General features: G+C 47.5%; 1 protein-coding gene and 1 long non-coding RNA gene across 9 annotated transcripts in view; both read left to right on the top strand.

The window, feature by feature from the left end:
* Positions 1–18,577, top strand: part of LOC126997036 (unconventional myosin-XVIIIa-like) — a 258,013-nt gene that overhangs the window by 24,005 nt on the left and 215,431 nt on the right. For all 3 annotated transcript variants that reach the window (XM_050858078.1, XM_050858079.1, XM_050858080.1), the window contains one exon: positions 8,342–8,476. In XM_050858078.1, the coding sequence (XP_050714035.1) occupies positions 8,342–8,476 (135 nt within the window). The remainder of the gene's footprint in view (positions 1–8,341; positions 8,477–18,577) is intronic.
* Positions 8,485–12,133, top strand: LOC126997045 (uncharacterized). Of its 6 annotated transcripts, none has more exons than XR_007751872.1 (5): positions 8,485–8,770; positions 9,047–9,253; positions 9,527–9,940; positions 10,654–10,772; positions 10,963–11,022. It is a non-coding gene; the product is annotated as an uncharacterized LOC126997045 (long non-coding RNA). The 6 variants fall into 6 exon arrangements; XR_007751873.1 differs by lacking the exon at positions 8,485–8,770 and adding an exon at positions 8,856–8,885; XR_007751875.1 differs by lacking the exons at positions 8,485–8,770; positions 10,963–11,022 and adding an exon at positions 11,152–12,133 and having other exon boundaries at positions 8,833–9,253.

Below are 18,577 nucleotides of genomic sequence, written 5' to 3' on the forward strand. Positions count from 1 at the left end.
GCGGCCCCAGTGCGGGGCACCTCGACGGGTGGGGGGCCGCCACCTGCCGCCCCTACCTGTCAGGTCCCGGGGCGGGGGCAGCAGCGGGTGTGCTCGGTGCAAGGAGGGGCGGCGCCCCTGCCCCGGGTGTGGCGCGTCGCGCCCCTCGTGCCACATGATGGAGGCGTGGCTCGGGGCACACCGGCACCGCTTGTGGCAGCAGCGCCTGGCTCAGTCGGTACCGCCGCGCCGCGCACCGGCACCCCCGCCGCCCCAGCAGCAGGGCGGGGCGCCGGGGGAGGGCATGTTTGTGCTGGGGGGCCAAGCGGTGTGCGTGGGGCGCCGCGCCGCCTCCTGGCCCGCCGAGGCACTAGGAGTGCCGCCCCCTGCCTGTAGGTGCCTGGACCCTGGACACACCCGACACCTCCTGTCTCACGCCGCACCCCCGCGCCTCCCCACGGGGCAAACCTGGCCCCGCCATGACCCCTTAGCACCCGAGGGTCGGCGCGCCAGGCCGCCCATCCCTCCCGTGCCTGGCCCGGGGCAGTCCAAGGAACAGCCGCGGGAGGAGCCGCGGCCTCGTCGCCGCCACGTGGCCCAGACGCTGCCGTGCAGACTCTCCATGAAATACTTGGGGCTGGCGGTGGGGGGCGTGGACCCTTGCTACCCTGTGGAAGACGCAGTCTCCAGCTGGCCGGGAGGCGACGCCCTGGCCTGGCCACCCCGGCACCGTGACCGCCGCCTGCACGAGGCTGATCCCACGTCCAGGGTCAGCTTCCTGGATGACCTGCCTCGGCTGCGTCACCCTCGTGGCCCGACCCTCGGCGCCAGGCCTCATGCCGCCGCCTCAAAGAAAGTAAAGTTCCAGGGTAGCTCCGTCGCGGGTCCTCACCGGGGCGGCGACGCATGCACAGCGAAGCTGGACACTAACACGGCGAGGAGTGGCAAGCTGTCCTGGCCCCGGCACAGACCCCGACAAATTGACGAGGCTCCGCCGTGCTCACAGGGGGGCCTCACGTGGCCTGACAAGGGTGAGGGGCTCACTTCTGCCAAGAGTACCCCTGCCCCCAAGACGGGGGCTGACCTGCCTGCCTCAGGTGGGGAGAGGCAGGGTTGGGGGACATCTGACTGGCACTTAGGGTGGGTGGAGGTTGGGGGTGTCCGGGTGGCATCGAGGGAAGAGGGAGACAGCCCCGCCGAGTCCCCGGTGCCTTGTGACGAAGAGGACTCGCTTGAGCCTCTGAGGGAGGAGGAGCAACAGGAGGACAAGGGCTGCGACGAGCACGACCACGAGACTGACGAAGGGTTCAACACGTGCGACGACTGTGACAGCGAGGAGGCGCGGTCCCCTGGCGCCAGCGTGGAGGGCCTGCACCAGGGGCTGAGCCCGTCCCCGCCCGCCACTCCGCCGCCCGCCCCGCCCAACCTGACCTTCCTGCATCACGGCCCCGCGAGGGTCACCGTCACTCCCACCACCATCATCGTGCCCCACACGGCCCCCGCCCCGCTGCCGGCCCCGCTCTGCTGGGCACGTCTTCTCTCGCCGGAGGAACACTGGGAGGAGGCGGGGCAGCTGCCACCGGCCGCCCCTGTAAACTTCGTGGCCGTGAACAGCCTCGTAGTGCCGGAGCTGCCCCGTGGAGCACTCATGGAGCAGCCACAGAGTGCGTGCTGCGAGGCCCCCGCCGGCGGGAAGGGGGGCGGCGAAGAGGCAGGGTCCGCTGCGGAGGCCAAGTGTTGCGAGACTTCTCAGGCTGCCGTCCCCACGGAGGGCGATGCTCGCTCCCACGGGAACACGGCCACGCCGCCGCCCAGGCACGACCGGCAGGCTGCAGGCCCCGCCGAGGCTGCCTGCCCCGCCGGCCAGCAGGAGGGCGGGGCGGGGCTAGGAATACCCCGGCGACCCCCACGACCCTCCAGACTGGGGGACTCCACTCCCCAGCGTCAGTTACCCCCGCTGCCGGGCCGCCGCAGTGTGTGTGAAATGTGGCGACACCAGGCGGCGGGGCGGCACCACGCCAGTGCCCGGCGCGGCCCCAGGCTGGCCGAGCCTGTCCCTGGGGGCTGCGGGAGGGGCTGCGTCAAGAAAGTGCCCCCCCAGGCCACCCCCCAGCCGTGCAGCGCTGCCCGGCTGGCCAGTCAGCTGCACAAGATAGACTCCGGCCTGCAGCACTACCGGCGCCTCGTCAGCAAGGTGCACGGCGCCCGCCCCGCCCCCGCCCTTGCCCCGCCCCCAGCCCCACAGCACTCTCCTCCCCCACCCCTACCCACCACCTCCCCGCCATCCTCCTGTACCACCCTTCCCTCTCCCTCACCCTCCAACACCCCTCCCCCCCTGCCTACCACCTCCCCACCTCCCCTTCCCGCCTACTCCCCCCCAGCCTCTCCCCCTGCCCTCCCGCCGCTGCCCAGTGAGCGCACGTGCAGGTTCCGGCGGGAGGACGTGAAGGCCTCGGTGCGCGTGGCCGAGGACTCGGAGGACTCGGGGGAGGGGGAGGGGCGGGGGGAGGGGGGCGCCGCGCCCGCCCTCCACAACTACTACAGCACCTTCAACATGCACGTGGCGGCCCCGGGGCGACCCACACGGCCCCAAGCCATGCCCCGGAGACTGCCCCAGCTCCCCGTTGAGGATCGTGCCCCGCCGCTGGCCCTACCTCGCCAATGCCCTCCCGCTGCGACCACTGCCCCGCCCCACCAAGACAGCCCCGCCCCAGTTCAAACCTCTACCCCGCCATCAGTCCGAACCCCGCCCCGAAAACAAAGCCCCGCCTCAGTCGCAACTCCTGCCCCGTCCCGCCAACGCAGCCCCGCCACAGTTCAAACCTCTGCCCCACCCCCAGACCGAAACCCGCCCCGAAAACGTAGCCCCGCCCTGGTCCTAGTTTCTTCACCGCCCCGCCAAGACACCCCCGCCGAAGCCTCTTCCCCGCAACACCAAGAAAACCCCAACCAAGCCCCAGCCCCGGTCCAAAACCCTGCCCCGCCCCGTCAAACCAGCCCCTCCCACGCCCGTGCCCCGCCCCGAAAAGAAAGCCCCGCCTCATCATCTCGCATTCGTGACGTCATACAATTCTGGAACGCCCAAACGAAGGAGAATACACGGGGCGAAAGCGGGGCAGGGGAGGTGGGGCGGGGCAACGGGGCACACACGGGGCAGACTCCCTTGAGGAACTGTGAAGGGAATGAGATGTCAGACTCGAAACAGGGCAGTGACACGGGGCTTTGTGCTACACGGGGCGGGGCACAGCGGGGCCAAGTATGCAGCCCCGCCCCGCCCCTCCTGCCCATGTATACGACCCACCAGGTGTGTCAGAGAGAGAGAGAGAGAGAGAGAGAGAGAGAGAGAGAGAGAGAGCGCATTATGACTTTTTTAATAACCTACGCCCATAGGAAGACATTGGAGGAGGAGGAGGAGGACGAGGAGGAAGGTAAAGTGATAAGTTTGTTGATGAAGAAGACTTGTTAGGAGAAGGGAGGGGAAGGGGAGATAAGAGAAGGGAGGAAAGGGAAGGGAAAGGGAGAAGACAAGGGGGGGAAGGAAGGGGAGAGGAGTGGAAGAGAAGGGAAGAAAATGGGAGGAAATTGAAGGATGATTTAGTGGGAAAAGGAAGAGGATATGGAAGAGAAGGGAAATGAATAGAAGGGTAAGGAAGAAGGGAGAGAGAAGGGAATAGTAGGCAGGGGGAGAAAGGGGAAGGAAGAAGTGGGGAAGGAAAGCTAAAAGAGATAAAGGAAGGGAGAGGAAGGGGAAAGAAAGGAAGAAAACGAAATGCAGGAGAGAGAAGGGGTGGGTAGGGGAAGGGGAGAAGAAAAGGGGAGGAAGGGAAGGGAGGAGGAGGGGAGGGGAGGGAGAGAGGGAAAGGGGGGAGGGATTGTCTTAGTAAGGTTTCCCTGCATAAGTAAAATGAAATATCTCTAATCTTTCACTTTTTCTCTTTATTTTCTCACTACTACTACTACTACTACTATTTTCTGTGATATGGTAAGAATTTCACGCTTACTTAATTTTTTAACTGCGTCATTACTCTACGTCTCTCTCTCTCTCTCTCTCTCTCTCTCTCTCTCTCTCTCTCTCTCTCTAATTCGTGCGTTATCTGGTCCCGTTATTGAGTTTTCTTCTACGCTCACCTTCTGTCATCTTCCTCCTCCTCCTCCTCCTCCTCCTCCTCCTCCTAACCTCGTCCTACTCTTCCTAAACCAGTGACCGCTCATCCTCTCCCACATTCTTCATTCCTCCTCCTCCTCCTCCTCCTCCTCTTTTTCTTCCTCCTCCTTCTCAGTTGTTAGATTTATGAACTTTTGTGGATGATTTTTCTTTTTTGTTGGTGATATTTTCTCTCTCTCTCTCTCTCTCTCTCTCTCTCTCTCTCTCTCTCTCTCTCTCTCTCTCTCTCTCTCTCTCTCTCTCTCTCTCTCACACACGCTTATGGTTGAGTTAACAATGCTACGTCATACCACTCTCTCTCTCTCTCTCTCTCTCTCTCTCTCTCTCTCTCTCTCTCTCTCTCTCTCTCTCTCCGTTAGAATGACAGTAGGTACCCATATGACATTTTTTCTTCCTCATTCCTCCCCCTCTTCCCTTTCTCTTTTCTTTCCTCTCTCCTCCCCTCCTCCTCCTCCTCCTCCTTACTCCTTTCTCTTCCTCATTTTTGCTCAATTTTTTCTACCTCCGGCTCGTTAATTTCCTCCTTATCTCATTTCTTCCACCTCTCATTTATCTTCCTTTACCTGTTTTTCCTCCTCCTCTTTTTCCAACTTTTTCCTCTCCCTCGTTTTCCTCCTTTCTACTCTTTTTCCTTTCGTATGTTTTTATTTTTTTCATGTTTTCTTTTTGTTATAATTTTTGTTTCATTTATTTTTCCTTTATTTACTGTTTTTCTCCCTTTCTTTTGTTTCCTGTTTTCTTTTTCTTTTTTCTTTTTCTTCTTTTTTCATCATTTTCATCATCATCATCTTAACTATTATCATCATTATCTTCGTCTTCATCTTTTTCTTCTTCTTCTTCATCATCATCACCATCATCATCATCATCTTCCTCCGGCTTGCATATTTACCTTTCTTATCCAGTAATTCTCTCTCTCTCTCTCTCTCTCTCTCTCTCTCTCTCTCTCTCTCTCTCTCTCTCTCTCTCTCTCCTTTTTGCTCTCCTACTTCCGCATAGACGAGATACACACACACACACACACACACACACACACGGAATCTGACATCATTGTATTACTTTGTGTGTATGTGTGTGTATGTGTGTATGTGTGTGTGTGTGTGTGTTTGAAGCCAAGAAAAGGCAGTTCAAATGCGTCACTTGTATATTTAACGATGCAAGAAGAAGAGGAGGAGGAGGAGGAGGAGGAGGAGGAGGAGGAGGAGGAGGAGGAAATAATAAAGAGGTAAAGGAGAAAAGAAAGTTTGAGGGTGATGAAATAATAATAATAATAATAATAATAATAATAATAATAATAATAATAATAATAATGATGATAACAATGATGATAGTGATTAGAAGAGAAGGAAGGAGAGAAGGAAGAGGAAATGGAGGATAAAAGAAAAGGAAGTTGAGGAAGTTTGAGAAATTGGATGAGATATAAAGGAGGTAGATCAGAGAGAGAGAGAGAGAGAGAGAGAGAGAGCAACACACCTTTTGTTTTTGCATGTTCTTTGTTTTTTTATTCTTAGGTTGAGTTACAAGATTCTCTCTCTCTCTCTCTCTCTCTCTCTCTCTCTCTCTCTCTCTCTCTCTCATTTAGTTATAGCTCTTTTACTATTCCTATTGTTCTCCTCCTCCTCCTCCTCCTTCTCTTAAAATGACACACCTCTGTTTTTTTGTCTTGTATGCAAAGGTTAATTGTTTAACTCTCTCTCTCTCTCTCTCTCTCTCTCTCTCTCGGCTTACTTATGTGCTGTGTGTGTGTGTGTGTGTGTGTGTGTGTGTGTGTGTGTGTGTGTATGGAAGAAGGTGAGAGGGTGACCTTCAGACCTCCTCCTCCTTCTCCTCCTCCTCCTCCTCCTCCTCCTCCTCCTCCTCCTCCTCCTCCTAATGCGTATGACTCATTTACTTAAACCTTCATGATCATCACCATTCTCTCTCTCTCTCTCTCTCTCTCTCTCTCTCTCTCTCTCTCTCTCTCTCTCTCTCTCATTTGTCACCCTCCCCATTATCCAAAATCTCTTTCTTCTCTCTCCCTTTTCACTTTCCTCACTTCTCTCCCCTCGTCTCCCTTTTATTCCTCCTCCTCCTCCTCCTTCCACTCTTTCTCGTCATCTCTTACATCGAACGTGGCAAAATCAATGGAAGGAGAATAGGGAGGTGAGAGAAATGAGAAGAGGAGGAGGTGGAGGAGGAGGAAGAGGAGGATTAATTAAAACTCGTGAATCATTAAAATCGTATTGAATGGAATTGAGAGAGAAAAAAATGAAGTATATCGGAAAAGTGCAATATTTATTCTTTTCATTACTACTACTACTACTACTACTACTACTACTACTACTACTACTACTGCTTCTACTACTTTTATTTTATTTTTTTAACGGGCCTCCATCTATTAGAGTTGCGTTGTGAGCGGTATATTCTCTCATATCCTGCTACTACTACTACTACTACTACTACTACTACTACTACTACTACTACTACTACTACTACTACTGCTACCTTTATTGCTGTTAATTTATCGTTTGGTGATGTTGGTCGTAATTAAAGTGTTATCTGATTGTGTCGTGAATGAACGCTCCACTTTCTCCCTGATTAATGTGTGTGTGTGTGTGTGTGTGTGTGCATTGCTACATATGTTTCTTGTCGTTCTTTGTTTTGCATTTGTCACTTTGTAATTTCATTGTTGTGGTTTAAACTCATTATTTTTTTTTTACTTCAATATTTTTCCTTTTCTTTCCTTCATACTTCCTTTCATATTTATTTCTTGGTCTTTATTTTGTGCCATTCTATTTTATTTTTTTCATTTATTGTTAATTATCTTCATTATTATCATTTTCGCATTCTTTTTGCATTCACTTGCATTCTCAAGAAAGGCGAAGGGTGCGTGGAGACATGATCGAGGTTTATAAATGGATGAAGGGCTTTAATTAGGGGGATACTCATTAAGTTTTGTTGGTAAGAGAACCGGGTAGGACACGTAGTAATGGGTTTAAAATGGATAAATTCAGATTCAACAGGGACATAGGCAAGCATTGTTTTACTAACAGAGTGGTGGATGAGTGGAACAGGCTGAGCAGTCACGTGGTGAGTGCCAATACAATTGTCACATTCAAAAATAGATTAGTTAAATTCATGGACCGTGATATTAGGTGGGGTTGGATTCACGGGAGCTTAGGTTCAAAGGAGCTGCCTTGTACAGGGCTACCGGCCTCTTGCAGACTCCTACGTTCTTATGTTCTTATGTTCTCATTCTTTTTTCTTAATTTTTCGTTTCTCTTCCATCTCCTCTTCTCTTCCTCGTTCTCTTTTCTTCTCTCCATCCACCTCTTCTTACCACTAACACACGAACTCACCGTTATTCCTCTGTTCCTTTATTTTTCTTCTAGTTTTCCCTCTTCCTATTATTTTTGTCCTTTTTTCACTTTTTTATTTTTTGTAATCTTTTTTTCCTGTTTTCATCCTTTGTTTTTCTCTTATTCCGTTTTTATTTCTATTCTTACTCTTCTTTTACTTCCATTTTCAGCTTTTTCCACCCCATCGCCCTCCTTCCATTAGGCGATCCACCTCTTCTCCTCCTCACCACCACCACCACCACCACCACCGCCACACACTCACTCTTATTATGTCTCTCTTTATTTCTCTCCTGGTTTTCCCTTTTCCTCTTTCTATTCTCTTTTTTTTTTGCTTTCTTTTTTATTTCTTGCATTTTTTCTTTCCTGTTTTCATCTTTCAGTTTTTCCTCTTTTCATTTTCTTATCATGTTCTTATTTCTATTCATATTCCTACTCTTTCTTTTTATCTTCTTCTCTTTCCACCTTATCTTCCTTCTTCTCTCATTATCTACCTCGTTTCTCACCACTACACTCTGTCTCTTATTCAATACCATCTTATTTAATATCATCTTATTGTTAGTCATTGTTATTATTTTTTCTTATTTCTCTTCTCTTTCTCATTTACTCTTCGTCTTTTTCATCTTTCTCTTCTCTTTCTCATTTACTCTTCGTCTTATTTACCTTTCTCTTCTCTTTCTCATTTACTCTTCGTCTTTTTCATCTTTCTCTTCTCTTTCTCATTTACTCTTCGTCTTATTTATCTTTCTCTTCTCTTTCTCATTTACTCTTCGTCTTTTTTCATCTTTCTTTCTCCCTATCCACCTCTCCTCACCACCATCTCCACCTCACACTCACCGTCTCTCTCCCTCTGTCTGTGCCTCAGGTCCAACCGGTGGCGGAGCTGGTGGAGTTGTCCGTGCGGCAGTCTGTGGACGGTCGGGAGGTCACACTCAACGAGGAGCAGATCCAGAGCGGGACGTTGAAGCGGTCACCCTCCAAGCGACTGGCGCATCAAGTGGTGAGTGTTGACTTGACGTTAATGTTTTGTATAGGGAAGAAGAATGACTTGTGTGTTGAGGGGAGAAGGACCGTGGTGTTCAAGTTTGTTTATTTGTGCAGTGGAAATAAATGACTTTGGTATTGAGGGTTAAAGGTTCTTGGTGTTGAGAGTCATGCTTGTTTGTAAAGGGAAAAAAAGATCCTTGGTGTTGGAATTCATGTTTATTTGTAAAGGGAAAAAAGGGCTTTGGGTGCTGAAGGGAAAAGGTTCTTGGTGTTGAAGGGAAAAGGTTCTTGGTGTTGAAGGGAAAAGGTTCTTGGTATTGGAGGGAAAAGGTTCTTGGTGTTGAAGGGAAAAGGTTCTTGATGTTGAAGGGAAAAGGTTCTTGGTGTTGAAGGGAAAAGGTCCTTGATGTTGAAGGGAAAAGGTTCTTGGTGTTGAAGGGAAAATGTTCTTGGTGTTGAAGGGAAAAGGTTCTTGGTGTTGAAGGGAAAATGTTCTTGGTGTTGAAGGGAAAATGTTCTTGGTGTTGAAGGGAAAAGGTTCTTGGTGTTGAAGGGAAAATGTTCTTGGTGTTGAAGGGAAAAGGTTCTTGGTGTTGAAGGGAAAAGGTTCTTGGTGTTGAAGGGAAAAGGTTCTTGGTGTTGAAGGGAAAAGGTCCTTGGTGTTGAAGGGAAAAGGTTCTTGGTGTTGAAGGGAAAAGGTTCTTGGTGTTGAAGGGAAAAGGTTCTTGGTGTTGAAGGGAAAAGGTTCTTGGTGTTGAAGGGAAAAGGTTCTTGGTGTTGAAGGGAAAAGGTTCTTGGTGTTGAAGGGAAAATGTTCTTGGTGTTGAAGGAAAAGGTTCTTGGTGTTGAAGGAAAAGGTCCTTGGTGTTGCAGGGAAAAGTTTCTTGGTGTTGAAGGGAAAAGGTCCTTGGTGTTGAAGGAAAAGGTTCTTGGTGTTGAATGTAAAAGGTTCTTGGTGTTGAAGGGAAAAGGTTCTTGGTGTTGAAGGGAAAAGGTCCTTGGTGTTGAAGGGAAAAGGTTCTTGGTGTTGAAGGGAAAAGGTTCTGGGTGTGGAAGGGAAAAGGTTCTTGGTGTTGAAGGGAAAAGGTTCTTGGTGTTGAAGGGAAAAGGTCCTTGGTGTTGAAGGGAAAAGGTTCTTGGTGTTGAAGGGAAAAGGTTCTTGGTGTTGAAGGGAAAAGGTTCTTGGTGTTGAAGGGAAAAGGTTCTTGGTGTTGAAGGGAAAAGGTTCTTGGTGTTGAAGGGAAAAGGTTCTTGGTGTTGAAGGGAAAAGGTTCTTGGTGTTGAAGGGAAAAGGTTCTTGGTGTTGAAGGGAAAAGGTTCTTGGTGTTGAAGGGAAAAGGTTCTTGGTGTTGAAGGGAAAAGGTTCTTGGTGTTGAAGGGAAAAGGTCCTTGGTGTTGAAGGGAAAAGGTTCTTGGTGTTGAAGGGAAAAGGTTCTTGGTGTTGAAGGGAAAAGGTTCTTGGTGTTGAAGGGAAAAGGTTCTTGGTGTTGAAGGGAAAAGGTCCTTGGTTTTGAAGGGAAAAGGTCCTTGATGTTGAAGGGAAAAGGTTCTTGGTGTTGAAGGGAAAAGGTTCTTGGTGTTGAAGGGAAAAGGTTCTTGGTGTTGAAGGGAAAAGGTTCTTCGTGTTGAAGGGAAAAGGTTCTTGGTGTTGAAGGGAAAAGGTTCTTGGTGTTGAAGGGAAAAGGTTCTTGGTGTTGAAGGGAAAAGGTTCTTGGTGTTGAAGGGAAAAGGTCCTTGGTGTCGAAGGGAAAAGGTTCTAGGTATTGAAGGGAAAAGGTTCTTGGTATTGAAGGGAAAAGGTTCTTGGTGTTGAAGGGAAAAGGTTCTTGGTGTTGAAGGGAAAAGGTCCTTGGTGTTGAAGGGAAAAGGTTCTAGGTATTGAAGGGAAAAGGTTCTTGGTATTGAAGGGAAAAGGTTCTTGGTGTTGAAGGGAAAAGGTTCTTGGTATTGAAGGGAAAAGGTTCTAGGTATTGAAGGGAAAAGGTTCTTGGTATTGAAGGGAAAAGGTTCTTGGTGTTGAAGGGAAAAGGTTCTTGGTATTGAAGAGAAAAGGTTCTTGGTGTTGAAGGGAAAAGGTCCTTGATGTTGAAGGGAAAAGGTTCTTGGTGTTGAAGGGAAAAGTTTCTTGGTGTTGAAGGGAAAAGGTCCTTGGTGTTGAAGGGAAAAGGTCCTTGGTGTTGAAGGGAAAAGGTCCTTGGTGTTGAAAGTCCTGTTCATTCGTATACTTAAAAAAAAAGGACCTTGGTGACGAGGGAAAATGACCTTGGTGGAAAGTCCTGTATATTTGTTTTGGGAAAGAGGACAAAAAGGTTCTTGGTGTTGAAAGTCCTCTTCGTTTGTATAGAGAAAAAAGACCTTATTGTTGAAAGTCCTGTTTATTTGTATTGTGAAGAAGGACAAAGAGGGTCGTGGTGTTGAAAGTCCTCTTCGTTTGTATAGAGAAAAAAGACCTTATTGTTGAAAGTCCTGTTTATTTGTTTTGGGAAAGAGGACAAAGAGGGTCGTGGCGTTGAAAGTCCTCTTCGTTTGTATAGAGAAAAAAGACCTTATTGTTGAAAGTCCTTTTTATTTGTATTGTGAAGAAGGACAAAGACGGTCGTGGCGTTGAGAGTCCTCTTCGTTTGTTGAGAAAAAAAGACCTTATTGTTGAAAGTCCTGTATATTTGTATTGTGAAGAAGGACAAAGAGGGTCGTGGTGTTGAAAGTCCTCTTCGTTTGTATAGAGAAAAAAGACCTTATTGTTGAAAGTCCTGTTTATTTGTATTGTGAAGAAGGACAAAGAGGATCGTGGTGTTGAAAGTCCTCTTCGTTTGTATAGAGAAAAAAGACCTTATTGTTGAAAGTCCTGTATATTTGTTTTGGGAAAGAGGACAAAGAGGATCGTGGTGTTGAAAGTCCTCTTCGTTTGTTGAGAGAAAAGACCTTATCGCTGCAAGTCCTGTTCAAGGGAAAATTAACTCAACATCGGACATTTGTTAAGGGAATCTGACCTTACATTGAACGTTTGTGAAGGGAAAATTGACCTTATAAGTGACGGCGATAATTTTGGGGTAATTACGTAGATTAACAAACACTTTTTACTCGCCGACATAAATTAATGGAAACAAATTTTAAGACACTTATTTCCTATTCCTATTTCCTATTTCCTATTTCCTATTCCCATTCCTATTATCTACTTCCAGTTCCTGTTTCCTCTTTCCTATTTCCTATTCCCATTCCTATTTCCGAAACTGGGGGCCAGGGTTCGTCTACGGCCCGGGTGTAAAACTAGCCCTAGGTCCCGGAGTATCGGGTTCCTACCTATCACAATCTCAAGGGCCAAAGAGACAGAGATGAGCACCGAGGCAGTTTTACCTTTACCTGAATACCAAAAGTCCCGTTAAATGACACTAAAATAAGCCGTTCCGTTGTTTATGTATATCGGACCTGACGTTGAAAGTTCACGAAAATCCAGTTATTATTATTGTTGTTATTTGTAGACGTGGGAAAGGTTTTGTACTTTGGGGTCGGTCTGTTTTTGGTCTGTTTTATGATTAGATTTTGGTTTAGTTTAATGTTTGTTTATGTTTTGTGTTTGTTAGTGTTTGTTTACGTTGTGTTTTAAGGTTAGTGTTCCTGTGATGGGATAGTTGGTTCTGGTGATTATCTTTTGTTATATATAAGAGAGAGAGAGAGACCAGTGGGGGTTATCTGAGCTTCTCGTATCTCCTCCTCCTCCTCCTCTTCCTCCTCCTCCTCCTTCCTAGCCTGCCTTCCACACGTCACGCCCAGGGCAAGAAGTCGTGTGTGTGTGTGTGTGTGTGTGTGTGTGTGTGTGTGTGTGTGTTTGTGTGTGTGTGTTTTTCTGTTACCTCTGCCGTTCCATCTCAACCTTAAATGGCTACACCCGGCCTTTTTTTTTCCTCCTCCTCCTCCTCCTCCTCCGTTTCTCAATGCTTTCTTCTCCCACACCCCAAGCATCCTTCCACCTACTCTCTCTCTCTCTCTCTCTCTAACACACACACACACACACACACACACACACACACACACACACAAGCATCCTTCCTTCCTTCCTCCTCCTCCTCCTCCTCCTCCTCCTCCTTCTCCTCCTCCTTATTTGGTCACCTGGTCCCGTTTTGCCTGAGCCACCTGACGTGGGCGTGGGACCAGGTAAAGGAGAAGGAGGAGGAGGAGGAGGAGGGGTGCGTGTGTGTGCGCGCGCTTATGGAGTTGAGTGGTGATTTACCTTTGCCGTGTGTGTGTGTGTGTGTGTGTGTGTGTGTGTGTGTGTGTGTGTGTGTGTGTGTGTGTGTGTGTGTGTGTGTGTGTGTGTATTTCTTGTATGTATGTATTGCAACTATTACTTTTTCTACTTCTTCTTCTTCTTCTTCTTCGTCTTCTTCTTCTTCTTCTTCTTCCTCTTCTTTTTCTTCTTTTCTTCTTCTTTTTCTTCTTTTTCTCCTTCTTCTTGCTACTACTATCATCATCATCATCAGTAAGCTAAAAGAAAAGCAAAAAAAAGAAAGAATAAGGTCAAGAGGAGGAGGAGGAGGAGGAGGAGGATGGCGTCTTGCTGTCTGTTCTATCCTTCTGGTGAACAAAACAAAACAAAAAAGAAATCCTAATAAAATTTTGCCATATAAGGAATGATAGCGAGCCTCTTCCTTGCACCTGGTTAACCTGCCGATACCCGTAATTACTGTGTGTAGAGTCAAGGTATGCTCTCTCTCTCTCTCTCTCTCTCTCTCTCTCTCGCCTTTCTTAATCAACCAGCATCCTTTCAGCTTTTCTTTCTCCTCCTCCTCCTCCTCCTCCTCCTCCTCCTCCTCCTCCTCTTTCTCCTCTTCATCCACTCTTGGAGGTGAATTTGAAGGTCGCGAGTAGCAAGAGTTAATTCATGAGAGAGAGAGAGAGAGAGAGAGAGAGAGAGAGAGAGAGAGAGAGAGAGAGAGAGAGAGAGAGAGAGAGTATTTACCATAATCCACAATAACACTTCCTTTATGTCCTAAGTAAACACACACACACACACACACACACACACACACACATTAACTAACCATCCATATCGTTTACGTTTGACCAGCTGCGCACACACACACACACACACACACACACACACACACACACACACACACACGACCTTGACTCATCCTTCATCTCCTATATACATAACTACTACTACTACTACTACTACTACTGCTTCTACTACTGCTTCTACTACTACTTCTACTACTACTACTACTACTACTACTGATACTTTTTTCCTAACTTCTGTTTCATTATATAACCTCTCTTTCCCTCCTCCTCCTCCTCCTCCTATCTTTCCATATCACCTCCCTTCTTTTATTACTTCCTCCTTCTCTCATTCCTCTCTTATGCAATCTTCTTTTTCCTCCTCCTCCTCCTCCTCCCCCTCTTCCTCCTCCTCTCCCTCTTCCTTCCTCTCTTCCGTTTCTAATTTCTCCTTCCTTCCTTCCCCTTATCTTCATCCTTCCTCTTTTTCTCTCATGTTACTATCTTATTTTTTTACTTTTCTTTCTTTCTCTTCCACTTCTTCCCTTCTTCATCTTCTTCCCTTCCTCTGTCATCTTCCTTTTCTTCCTCTTTTTGTTCCTCTTATTTGCTTAGCTTCTGTCAATATTTTCTCGTGATAAGGAAGTTTCCATCTGGCTCTTCCGTTATCTCTCTCTCTCTCTCTCTCTCGCATAAGAAATGAATGAATAAGTAAAAGAAGAGGATAAAAGTAAATAAATAAATAATGAAAATCAATACATAGAAAAAAGAGAAGAAAAGAAAGAAAGAAAGAAGAAAAAGAAAGAAAGAATATGAATGAGAAGAGGAAGAAGAAAAAAAGTAAAGATATAATGAAAAGACAGACACAGAAAGAAAGAGGAAAAGAAAGAAAGAAAGAAAGAAAGTGAATTAATTAGTAAATGAATGATTGAAGGCAAAACCAATCTGGATAAGGAGAAGAGGAAGGAGGAGGAGGAGGAGGAGGAGGAGGAGGATTGCAGACAGAGAGGCAGACAGACAGGCAGACAGACAGACAGACACAGACACACATTTCAGCTTGCTGGCGCCAATGAGGGGAAGGGAAGGATTCAAGGAAAGGAGGAGGAGGAGGAGGAGGAGGAGGAGGAGAGTAAGAAAAAGGGAATGCAAGGAGGAGAGAGAGAGAGAGAGAGAGAGAGAGAGAGAGAGAGAGAGAGAGAGAGAGAGAGAGAGAGAGAGAGAGAGAGAGAGAGAGTAAAGCAAAATATAAGGAAAATAGGAAAATAAATTCATTAAGACAGAAAGGGAGAAAGAAAGAAGGAAAAAGCAAAAAAAAAAAAAAGTGAATTAGTAAATGAGAGAGAGAGAGAGAGAGAGAGAGAGAGAGAGAGAGAGAGAGAGAGAGAGAGAGAGAGAGAGAGTCTGTTCAAGTTTGGTATTGAACGGTGGAGTCTGAGGATGTGCTGGTGGTGGTATGGGGGAGGGGGCGGCTCTCCCTGTCTGTCTGTCTGTCTGTCTATCTGTCTGTCTGTCTGTATGTATATCTAAGTCTGTCTGTCTGTATGTATATCTAAGTCTGTCTGTCTGTATGTATATCTAAGTCTGTCTGTGTCTTATTTTACCGGCATGTGTGTATCTCTCTCTCTCTCTCTCTCTCTCTCTCTCTCTCTCTCTCTCTCTCTCATCTGGTTTGGCCGTGACCTTGGAAACGGAGTAAGATGGCCTCCCCTTCCCCCTTCCCTCCTCCTCTCCCCTCTTCCTACCATCCTTCCCTCCACCCTTCTCTCCCCTTATCTCCTCCCCTATCTACCTACACTGCTTCCTTTCCTTCCTTCCTTCCTTCCTTCCTTCGTTCCTTCCTTCCTTCCTTCCCTACCTTTCTTCCTTGCTTCCTTCCTTCCTTCCTTCCTCCCTTCTTCCCTACCATCCTTCCTTCCTTACTACTTTCCTTCCTTCCTTCCTTCCTTCCTTCCTTCCTTCCTTCCTACTTTCCTTTTTCCTTACTACTTTCCTTCCTTATTTTCGTCCTTCCTTTTTCTTTCTTTCCTTCCTTCCTTCATTATCTTCCATGCCTTCTCTCTCTCTCTCTCTCTCTCTCTCTCTCTCTCTCTCTCTCTCTCTCTCTCTCTCTCTCTCTCTTCCTTTAGGAGATGAAATTATTGGATTGGACTTATGTGTATGGAGGAGGAGGAGGAAGAGGAGGAGGAGGAGGAGGAGGAAGAGAAGGAGGAAGAGGAGGAGGAAAAGGTGAAGGGATGCTGCCTTGTCCAGTCCTTTACCCTCTATCCCCCTCCTCCTCCTCCTCCTCCCCCTCCTCCTCCTCCTCGACTATACATTCCTGAGATGGAGGAATGCGAATGGAGTATAGTTAAGAGAAGAGGAGGAGGAGGAGGAGGAAGAGGGAAGGAAGAGGAGAACGAGATGAGACAATAACGTAATTAGAGAAGCAGGAGGAGGAGGAGTAGGAGGAGGAGGAGGAGGAGGAGAGAATGAAGATGAAGTGATGATGAAAGGAAGAAAGAGAAATAGAAGAGAACGGAATTTTGAAATGGAGGAAGGAAGGGAAAGGGAGGAGGAAGAGAGATAGAGGATGAAGGGAAGGGAAGGAAAGAGGGAAGGAGGGAAAAGAAGGGAAGTAAGGGAGGGAAAGGAAGGAAGGAAAGAGGGAGAGGAAAACTAATAGGAAGGGGAACCAAGAGGAGGAGGAGGAGGAGGAGAAGGAGGAGGAGGAGGAGGAGGAGGAGGAGAACTAATTGGAGGTGGCACCATCCCCTTTGTCTCTTCTGTGCCATGAGAAGAGGAGGAGGAGGAGGAGGAGGAGGAGGGCCACTGTGACTCATCTCATCTCCCTTTTTACTTCCCTCCCCCCCCCTCTCTCTCTCTCTCTCTCTCTCTCTCTCTCTCCTGTATTCCATTAGCTTATTGTTCCTTCCTCTTCTTCTTCTTCTTCTTCTTCTTCTTCTTCTTCTTCTTCTTCTTCTTGTCCTTTTTTGTTACTCAGTTGCCGGTTAGTTTTATTTATATTTATTTTATTCTTTATTTATTCAATTATTTTTATTTATTTAATCTTGTGTTTGTGAAATATTATGAGAAACGAAAGACAATAAAAAAAGTGAAAACGTTAAGATTATCTGGAAAGAAATTACACACACACACACACACACACACACAGTCACGCGGTCACGCTTTGCACTTCCTGCGAGAAAATTGTGAAGAGAGAGAGAGAGAGAGAGAGAGAGAGAGAGAGAGAGAGAGAGAGAGAGAGAGAGAGAGAGTGCTATCTTTAGTGCTCTGTGATGTCAGTGTCACGTGATGAACGGACAGCGACATTGAACAAGGAGGAGGAGGAGGAACAGGAGGAGGATGAGGATTTGGGTAAGCAGATGGATTAGGTGGAGAAATAAGATTAAAAGGAGGATATAAGAAACTCGAATGATGAAGAAATAGAGGAGGAAGAGGAGGAGGAGGGGAAGAAGAAGGAGAAGGAGGAGGAGGAGGAGGAGGAGGAGGAGGAGGAGGAGGAGGATATGTGTAGGTGGTGCCAATCTTGATGTATTTGGTGAAAGTGAGAATTGAACCAAGAAGGGTCAGGAGGAGGAGGAGGAGGAGGAGGAGGGAGACTGTAGTTAAAGGAAGAAAAAAGGAACCCGTCACAAAGGATAATAAAATCTGTGACGTTCCATGTGTGTGTGTGTGTGTGTGTATGTGTGAGAGAGAACGTGTGTTAGTGTGTGTGTGTGTGTGTGTGTGTACCGGACAGCAACAGACCCGGACACTGATGATTGACACCAGGGCTTGTGTGTGTGAGAGAGAGAGAGAGAGAGAGAGAGAGAGAGAGAGAGAGAGAGAGAGAGAGAATAATAATAATAATAATAATAATAATAATAATAATAATAATAAGAGTAAGAAAAAAAAAACTCACTTCATGATACCAAACAAAGGGGAAGGTTGTAAAAATGATGATTGTGGTTACAGTAATGGTGGTGGTGGTGGTGGTGGTGGTAGCGTCGGTAAGGTGAAGGTTGGCTTTTATAGTGAATGTATATGGCACAGTGCCACTCTGTCTCTGTACATATGTGGCACTTCTTGTTGTCTGGCTCTTGTGGCACTGTTGATGTTGTTGCTACTTCTCCTCCTCCTCCTCCTACCACGACTACTACTACTACTACTACTACTACTACTACTACTACTACTACTACTACTACTACTACTACTACTGTTACTATGTGCATTCTTTGTTGCTAGCAGTCTCTCTCTCTCTCTCTCTCTCTCTCTCTCTCTCTCTCTCTCTCTCTCGGTCTATCCTGTTTTCTCTTCTTTCTCTTGCGTTCTTTTTGTTTTGCTTGTTTCTTTTCTCTGCAATTTGATCCATGTGTGTGTGTGTGTGTGTGTGTGTGTGTGTGTGTGTAGGACTGGTTGCGTGGGTGTTAGCTGTCGCTCCCACCTCCTCTCCCTCTTCCTCCTCTTCCTCCTCCTCCTCCTCCTCTTCTTCCCGTCCTGTCTTTCCTCCCCTGCTTCATCCTTCACCCTTTCCCCTTTCATGTTCTTCCCTCCTCCTCCTCCTCCTCCTCCTCCTCCTCCTCCTCTTCCTCGTCCTTCACCACCTGCTCGTTCACCAAGTTCTATGTCACCAGGAGGCAAACAGGGATGAAAACGAGGAAGAGAAGGAGGAGGAGGAGGAGGAGGAAGAGGAGGAGGAGGAGATGTTATATAAAGAAGCGAGGAGAGAATGTTGAGAGTAAGAGAAGGAATACGAGGAAGAAGGAAAGCAAAAGAAGATGGAAGAAGTAAATAAAGAAGCGTGGGAAGAAGGAGGAATGGAGAAAGAAGTAAAGAATAAGAAGCAGGATAAAGGAAGGAATAACGTAAGGAATGAAGGAAGGGAGGAAACGAAGATAAGGGAGGAGGAAGAGAGAGAGGAAAGAGGAGGAAAGAAGTAAAGAGTAAGGAAGGAATGAGGGAAGGGAGGAAACGAAGATAAGGGAGGAGGAGGGAGAGGAAAGAATGAAGCAGAAGGTAGAAAATTAAGGGAGGAGAGAAGACATAAGATAGAAGGAAAAAGGTTATAGTGAACGAGTTACTGAAGGGAAAAGAAAGGGAGGGATGAGCAATGGGAAAGGAAGGGAAGGAGGAGAGAAGA

The sequence above is a fragment of the Eriocheir sinensis genome, chromosome 11 (assembly GCF_024679095.1).
Source record: "Eriocheir sinensis breed Jianghai 21 chromosome 11, ASM2467909v1, whole genome shotgun sequence".
In the NCBI taxonomy this organism is placed as follows: domain Eukaryota; kingdom Metazoa; phylum Arthropoda; class Malacostraca; order Decapoda; family Varunidae; genus Eriocheir; species Eriocheir sinensis.